The sequence below is a fragment of the Bombus vancouverensis genome, chromosome 3 (genome assembly GCF_051014615.1).
Source record: "Bombus vancouverensis nearcticus chromosome 3, iyBomVanc1_principal, whole genome shotgun sequence".
Lineage (NCBI taxonomy): Eukaryota > Metazoa > Arthropoda > Insecta > Hymenoptera > Apidae > Bombus > Bombus vancouverensis.
Genome location: NC_134913.1, coordinates 12,709,804 through 12,717,783, shown reverse-complemented (window position 1 = coordinate 12,717,783; position 7,980 = coordinate 12,709,804). Strand labels below are relative to the sequence as shown.

Below are 7,980 nucleotides of genomic sequence, written 5' to 3'. Positions count from 1 at the left end.
ATTATAATTGATATTTCACTCTAATATAACAGCCAAAATTCTATCCATACTTATCCTATGTCGTCATTTATTTCAGTTCGGAAATTTAACTTGTGATCCATGGACTCCCTGGTGTCGCAAAGCCCGCGAAGTCCTCACACACGCAAGTTATTATTTTATTATCCGAATAAAAAATATTTAATAGGATGTGTATTTATTTATAATAAACCTCTCTTCTTTAAATCTAAATCTTGTTAATGAGCAATTGATTGAATGTTTCAAATATACATATGTCAAACACATTATGGATTAAAATTTTGAGTTAAATCTTGGGTATGCATAGCAACAAAAGATTATTTAAAGGGAATCCGTGGTAGACAAAAGATCAAGAAGCAGTCTTAGAGTAAAAGATATCAAGTATGTAAATGAGATAGAGAGATAAGTATTTTATATTTTTAATATAATGTATCTATGTAAAATTCTTTATAACTCAAAGAACAACCTTCATTTCTTGTTCTATGTTTTTTTATCGTTTTGATATCTAAAGCCCATCCTATAAATAATCCTCCATATATTTTGTGACACCCTGTGCAATCGAGAAAAGCGACTTTAGGAATGCTTGGATGTCGCTCGAATGAACGCACTGAGCACTGAGATCCCGGATTGTCGGGCACCGATTGACGTCACCGATAGGCGGCCAAGATGGTTGTCAATGTTGATAAGTGGTTTGGTTACACGGAGAGTCAGTAATAAATCCGCGACCGATAGGAGCCTCGTGCGAAACGAAATTATGCCTGTGAAATAGGAAATCGGCCTCCCGTTCAACAAAACATCGGGGCCGTCATCGTGGCGCGGGATGGCGGACGATGAAGAGTTGGAGCTAGAAGATGGTCGAACCTTAGTTGTCGTTCAATCCATGATTGACATCTCCGCTGATCGACTTGAAGGCTTGAGGACTCAATGTTCCACCAGCGCAGAACTGACTCAACAGGAAATTCGAACGCTTGAGGTACCTTGAAGAGTGCGCGATCCTTTCAATCCTTCCCTAATTTATCCTTTATTACATTCAGCACGGTTGCCTTGACCTCGCGAAGGGTTGCTTTCTGATTGTCAACAAGTTGCAAATATATTTCTTTATCGTCTTGAAATTTGTATTTATGTGTCTGCTGACGATTTATCATAATGAATATTTCTAAAGCTTTTTCCCTTTGAAAGTAATCTTCTGCTACTTTTTTTTACTATGTATTCTTTACTGGTAATGATTTTAATACAAATTAAGGAATTGTGCTTTATATATTTTAGAGTAGGATGTCTTTCGAGTTGTTGAAAAGATTTGTCTGATTTTTTTTAAATCAATCTTTTAACCACTCCATAATAAGAAGGATTTTTAAATAGTTCATGACTTAAAAATCAATGATTAAGAAGCATTTTTGGTAATCATAAAATTAAACCAAAATTGTAATGAAGTTATTTAATTTACTATTAAAGGAGATGCAAATTGTATGTTCTTTTATTTGTTTTTTGTTATTTATATGAATGTAATATGTTTTAGGGAAAACTTATCAAATTATATTCAAAGCAACTTGTAACCAAAGCCAGAATGGCTTCAGAAGAATCATTGTCTGCAGAAATGGAACAATATCCATCCTTGCAGCAATGGTTAAGAGTAGTGGGTCTTACTCAAGAATCTATTCAGGTACAAATAAATTTTTAGAAACATGAGATTCTTATTCTTATTTAAATAGTTATTGAGATTTTTTTTTATTTCTACATCATTAACAAATTTTAGATGATTTGTTCTAAAGCTAACTCACTTGAAGCTCTTCAAGAAAAATCTGAGCATGAGTTAGGTACTATGTTGGGAGAAACTACTATTAAACATGAGGAAGAATTACGTAGACTGTGTAGAGCATTGCACAATCTTCGTCGATATACGGGTAATGATTTATTTGATTATATTTAATAAAATTATTATTATAAATATATATTGAGATATATATACATATTTTATATAACACTTTATTTAGACGTTCTCCTAAAAGGAGATATGGATAACAGTGATATGAATTTATATTGGGATTCTTGGGATAGACCTCATTTACGTACTGGAGCATCTCCTAGGCCAGCAAGATCACGTACGACAAGGTGCTCTGTTCCTTCAGAAGACAGCATTCCATATCATAATAATAACAACAATCTTAACAGTGATATATTAGCACAAGCTTCTTCCGTTACATCCTTATCTTCAACTAGTCCTCCTTCCACACCTCTTTTACAAAGGCCAGGACGTGGTAAGTGTTTCTTATTTTTTCTAATTTATACAGTTGTAAAAAATGTTCTTTTTTCCAAACAGGAATTAAATTTCCAACAACTCCACCTCCTTGCAAAAAACATCAAATAGGTTTACAAAATACAATATCACAACCAGAAGTGTTTCCTTTAACTAAGTCAAAGTCTCATGAATCACAATTAGCAAACCGTCTTGAAAATGGAGATACAGCTTCAAGGTAATAATTACATTTTTAGTAACATGGTCCTTTTCCTTTTTTAAAGGAAAGTTATATTAAGTACCCTTGTATTATCTTCACAGTTGTGGAAATGATTCTGTTGGTTCTGCCGGGAGAAGAAATCGTTTGCCTACAGAATCAGGATCTTGCAGTAGTAATGCAGACATTACAGGGGAAAATCTCTTGCTAAATAGTAATAGTCCTGTTAAGTCACCACCTTATTCTAGTGCTGAAAGTGATGATAACAGTTTTAAGGGAACAGGTAAATATAATCCTTCATTTTAGAAATTTTATGTTGTTAAATGAATATTAGAAATTGTTTTTATTTATGGTAGTAACAAGTCTCCAAGTGCCAAAGTCACCGCGTACTCCGACTGTAACCCGGGGAATGGGCCATATAATTGCCCACCGCTTTACCAAAACGTTTAAAATGATGACAACCTGCGACTACTGCGATAAGCAGATGTTTATAGGCACAGGTTTGAAATGCAAAGAATGTAAATACAAATGTCATCGAGATTGCGAATCCAAAGTACCACCTTCTTGTGGCCTACCTCAGGAACTCTTTGACGAGTTTAAAAGAAGCGTACAAGGCGACGGTATATATATGTCTTTTTCAATTTAATTTTATCGTTTCTTACAAATTCCTCTTCAGAATGTTTTGTAAATTTTAATTTTTAGGTATGGTAAATGTTTCTCCAATATTAAGCAAGCCTGGTATAACATCTCCCAATCATCATAATTCAAATTTATTGAGCTCTTTAAATCGAAGGGATCGAAAACGATCGCATCCACATTCTTCTATGAATATACCTTTTCAGGTATGTTAACCTCTTGCCTTACGATTTAAGTTCCAATATCGCGTGCCATAAACAACAACAAGGTCGGACACACGTCGAGCTATTTTATGGTTTGGCTGAGCGTTTGAAGTTGTGCAAATCCCACATGTCTTTTAATATGTAAATACATGTGTAAGGTACAACTAATTTTTTTTACAAGATGTTTGATAAATAATTACTATCAATTGATCATTGAACAAGATATATTTATTATCTTGAAATGAATAATAAATCAATAACGTCGACGTACCACCTCTCACACGTGTTGTTTATGTTTGGCCCGATCAACGTACCACGTCTCTCACACGATATTGTAGGTTAAAAGGTTAATGATATAATTTTAATTTTTTTCTTTCTTTTTTTTAGGGCGCGGATTCTAGTTCAAATACCTCGAGCTGTAACAGCTCAACGCCTTCTAGTCCAGCTTTGCTACCTGCCAATACTAGCCAAACCCCACAGGCACCTGCCAAACAACAGTTTCATTTTCCAGGTAATTACTTCATAATATTCATTGCAATAGATGGCAAATTTATGATACCTTACTTGTAGATGTTGTGCTCAATGAGAAAGGAGGTGTTACATTAGAGACTCATCGACTCGAAGGTACAACCATGTCAAGTGATAGTGAAAGAACTGTGAGTGTTTCTGGATCTGGTAGTGTTAGCACAGATTCCGAGCGAACACCGGTTAGAGTTGATTCGCAAGATTCTCAAGTCTCGGATGGAGAACCAGGAGATAGTCGTTGGCCACGACAGAATAGTGTATGTAATGCCAATATATTTTTGCAACATTATTATATTCTAAATCAGTTTGGACTGGGAATTGATGATTTTTATTACAGTTATCTATGCGAGAATGGGACATTCCTTATGATGAATTAAAAATTGGGGAACCTATAGGTATTGGAAGATTTGGTACAGTGTACAGGGGCTATTGGCATGGTAATGTTGCAATTAAAGTTTTAAATATGGACTACTATTTACACGATGACAAAACACTGGAAGCATTCAAATTGGAGGTAAATAAATGTCATAATAAAAAAATATCGTAATTCGAATGCTTCTATTAATATGGTATAGTGCAGTTCTGTTAATTGTAAAATTTCATATAAGGTATTTTACGAGAAAGACAGCTTACTCTAACGCTTATGTATTTGCTTATATATAACATGAACTGATTGATTAATTGTAGTATGTGATTAAAGATATAATGAACTATTATCTCTAATTAAATTTTTGTTCTATGTACAAATGGTTTCATTGTACAAATACTCGTAAACATAAATATTGAAAAATCTATTATGAAATTATATTTTAATATAGAATTATTTTAATACTACTTACTGGAATTAATTGATATGCATTATTGAAATTATAGGTGGCTACATTCCGAAAAACTAGGCACGAAAATCTAGTTTTATTTATGGGAGCTTGCATGAAGCCTCCGCGCTTGGCGATAGTGACTAGTATGAGCAAAGGCATGACTCTTTACACTCACATTCATTTACGTAAAGATAAATTTAATATGAACAAAACCACTATCATCGCTCAACAGATTTCTCAGGTACATAAAGAATATTATATGAATTTTTTAGTATGAAAGTTTAATTACTTTAATAATCTTTAATATGTCCTTCATTATTTAGGGAATGGGATATCTTCATGCTCGTGGTATAATTCATAAAGATCTCAAAAGTAAAAACATATTTTTAGAAAACGGAAAAGTTGTAATTACAGATTTCGGTTTGTTCAGCGTTACGAAACTTTGTTATGTAAACAGGTAAGTTCTTTACTTAGTTTTATATCGCGTGAAATGTGATTTTATATTTATCGATTTTTTTTGATAAACAGAAAAGGAAATGCACTGAGTATACCACCTGGCTGGTTATGTTATTTAGCTCCTGAAATTGTTCGACGATTGAGACCGCAACAGAATTGGGATCAGGAAGAATTACCCTTTACAGAAGCTACCGACGTTTATGCATTTGGGTTAGTGCAAAAAGATGACATAAACTGCAATTTAAAAATATTATCCGTTTCATTAAAAAATTACTATAGGACCGTGTGGTATGAGCTTTTATGTGGAGAATGGCCATTTAAAGGACAACCTCCAGAAGCTATCATTTGGCAAGTTGGTAAAGGAATGAAGCAAACCTTAGCTAATTTGCAAGCTTCGCGTGATGTAAAGGTACAAAGCATATTCAAATATTACTTTATAAAGTTCTAATTAATTTATTTTCAAGCTTCCCTGAAAATTCATAAGTCTTTTTCTTATTTCTTATTGATTTATTTATATATTTCATAGGACATCCTAATGCTTTGCTGGTCATATCATGCAGAAAATCGGCCCGATTTTGCAAAATTGTTAACTACTTTGGAAAAGCTGCCTCGCAAAAGGTTAGCACGTAGTCCTTCTCACCCTATACATCTTTCTCGTTCTGCAGAATCCGTGTTTTGAATACATTTAAGTCTATTTAAATACACTGTTGTTCTCGTAGTGTAAATATAGAACTGTGCAAGTATTGCCAGATCTTTGTTCGTGAAAGGTAAAATAAAAATAATCACTGAAAGATTCATTCGTTTACCTCTCATTTAGGCTAACAAACGTCATTAAAATAAGCATGAAAAAAAATTAATGATATTTTATTTCTTAAGTAACATCACAGTTTGTATACAAAACATCGTTTCATCTTTCATAACAATAAATATTACGAAAATTAAGCGGGAATTCATTGTTATAAAATAAAAAAAATACTGAATTTAATGTACTTATATGGTATATTATAACACACAAAAAGATTGAGAAACATTGTATTTAACCACAACAAAAACTTTCATCAGTTACACATTTTTTGTAGTTCTTGTAGTTGCCTTCGAAGATACGCAGCGCGTAATTTATTTAAAGCTATCCTTTTCTTAAACATTAGCACCAAAGGCTTAGTAATTATATCTGTTATGTGAACCAATGTTCGAGTTCTCACTGTAATTAATAACTCAATTAATTTTCTCTTTATAACAAATAGAACTTCTTCATACTATAAAATAAATAAACTAACCAGCATTATTGTATATGTTGGCAAGAATATCCTGATGATCTTTAAATGTTTCTGCCATCTCATCTTCTTCTTGTACCAAAAGTTTTAGCAAATCTGTCATTGTCTAAAAAAATATATAAAGATTAAATTATAATTGAAATTTACTTATAAATTAAAAATAACCAAATCTGTATTCGTCTGAAAAATATATAAAAATTAAATTATAATTGAAATTTACTTGTAGACCAAAAGTAACCAAATCCGTATTATTTGAAAACTTACTTTTAAACATGTATTTGATATTGGTGTATGAACAATTTCTAATGGAATCTCTATTACTTTCTCATTGTGAGATTGGAAACAAATTAAAGAAATCTCTTGTTCCTAAAAAATATTTTATTTAACAAACTGAAAATGTAACACAGCATTAAGATTATTTATTTATTGTTTACCTTAGTTTCTTTACTCTCTGAAAATACTGAAAATATTAAACCCACAAAACCATGATCCATTGTTTGGTAATTTGTTTGAGTTCTAATATCTGGGAAAGTATTCGTTACATGAAAATGATTCTTTTGTAATTATAATCTGTTCTCATAACAATATAAAATAATTTCTATACTGACCAAGATGTGATGGATAAACTGTGATGTGAGGATGAGAATGATACCATCCAAGAACACGCACAGGACGTTTCAATTCTTCACTTAAGCGTTCTGCTTCAGTAACAGCTTTCAACAATTGTTCAGCTGAAATTTCTACCCTGTCTTTCTTTTTGTCCAGACGTCGTAAAATAATGACAGCTATGATTTTTGCAACATCACGTACTGTCTAACATGAATTATTAATGAAGCAATATATATTTTTTTACATATATAACAAATTATATAAATATATATACTCATGAACATACATCCCCCATTAATAGACCCATTACTTCAAAGCTTTCTGTCGATAGGGCATGTTGTAAGCATACCATGTATACGTCAGTCTGTAATTCTACTTTTGACAATGTAAATGCAGACATTGTGCAAATCTTAAACTTAATTATTATTCTCAATGTTTTTTATAAATGGAGAGCCTGTAATCATATTAAACATGAGATTTGAAAGATTAACTTTTATATTAGTAACCAAAGGTAAATAGTATAATCATTCTTTTATATTTAAAAATATAAACTTTATAAACAAAAAAGAAAAAGTAACCTTTAATACTATTTAAAATAAAAACAAACTTAAAACCAATTATCATTCATATTGTTATTCCAATGTTTATACTTTCAATTATTCCGTTTAACAAACTTATGAAATAATTATTGTTTTATTAATGTTGAAAATCACTAAAGTTTGCATACGAATTACACGCATATATATATTTATGCAAATCTTCGGAACGGAAATAACAATATTGTTTAAATTCTCGTATTTTTTAAACTTTTATATATTATTATGCAAATTATATTTCGTGAAATATTAAAATGTTCAAACTAAACTTTGTCACTAATTATGCATCGATGTGCACTTATTACTCTAAGTGGAATCCCCTTTCGCATTTGGAAAATGTGACAACCAAGGTAGGTGGCGTTAAACGACATTTCTTTTCCAATAAATATAATCTGTAC

The 7,980-nt window shown here is 31.6% G+C and overlaps 2 protein-coding genes across 3 annotated transcripts; one reads left to right on the top strand and one right to left on the bottom strand.

Moving 5' to 3' along the window:
• Window positions 1-640: 640 nt before the first annotated feature.
• Window positions 641-5,900, top strand: ksr (kinase suppressor of ras). The gene is made up of 16 exons (XM_033328521.2): window positions 641-988; window positions 1,532-1,675; window positions 1,769-1,916; window positions 2,007-2,270; window positions 2,333-2,486; window positions 2,570-2,748; window positions 2,822-3,085; window positions 3,168-3,307; window positions 3,692-3,815; window positions 3,875-4,086; window positions 4,167-4,343; window positions 4,703-4,888; window positions 4,971-5,104; window positions 5,176-5,313; window positions 5,383-5,512; window positions 5,630-5,900. The coding sequence occupies exons 1-16, from the start codon at window positions 836-838 to the stop codon at window positions 5,780-5,782; spliced, it is 2,700 nt and encodes an 899-aa protein (XP_033184412.2). The 5' UTR covers window positions 641-835; the 3' UTR covers window positions 5,783-5,900.
• A 183-nt stretch (window positions 5,901-6,083) lies between these two features.
• Window positions 6,084-7,941, bottom strand: LOC117153976 (lys-63-specific deubiquitinase BRCC36). 2 transcript variants are annotated; one of them, XM_033328524.2, is made up of 7 exons: window positions 7,852-7,941; window positions 7,273-7,440; window positions 6,986-7,190; window positions 6,812-6,900; window positions 6,642-6,743; window positions 6,381-6,483; window positions 6,084-6,304 (listed from the first exon to the last, which is right to left on the bottom strand). In XM_033328524.2, the coding sequence occupies exons 2-7, from the start codon at window positions 7,384-7,386 to the stop codon at window positions 6,162-6,164; spliced, it is 756 nt and encodes a 251-aa protein (XP_033184415.1). In that variant the 5' UTR covers window positions 7,387-7,440; window positions 7,852-7,941; the 3' UTR covers window positions 6,084-6,161. The 2 variants fall into 2 exon arrangements, with proteins under 2 accessions (XP_033184415.1, XP_033184413.1); XM_033328522.2 differs by having other exon boundaries at window positions 7,565-7,935.
• Window positions 7,942-7,980: the final 39 nt, after the last annotated feature.

Excerpts from the sequence above, each read along its gene's own strand:
- ksr (XM_033328521.2), top strand. The coding sequence starts at position 836 with ATGGCGGACGATGAAGAGTTGGAGCTAGAAGATGGTCGAACCTTAGTT. Across the intron at positions 2,487-2,569 it reads AATGGAGATACAGCTTCAAG|TTGTGGAAATGATTCTGTTG; the intron begins GTAATAATTACA and ends TTATCTTCACAG. Across the intron at positions 3,816-3,874 it reads ACAACAGTTTCATTTTCCAG|ATGTTGTGCTCAATGAGAAA; the intron begins GTAATTACTTCA and ends CCTTACTTGTAG.
- LOC117153976 (XM_033328524.2), bottom strand. The coding sequence starts at position 7,386 with ATGTCTGCATTTACATTGTCAAAAGTAGAATTACAGACTGACGTATAC. Across the intron at positions 6,744-6,811 it reads CAGAGAGTAAAGAAACTAAG|GAACAAGAGATTTCTTTAAT; the intron begins GTAAACAATAAA and ends AATATTTTTTAG. Across the intron at positions 6,305-6,380 it reads CAACATATACAATAATGCTG|TGAGAACTCGAACATTGGTT; the intron begins GTTAGTTTATTT and ends TATTAATTACAG.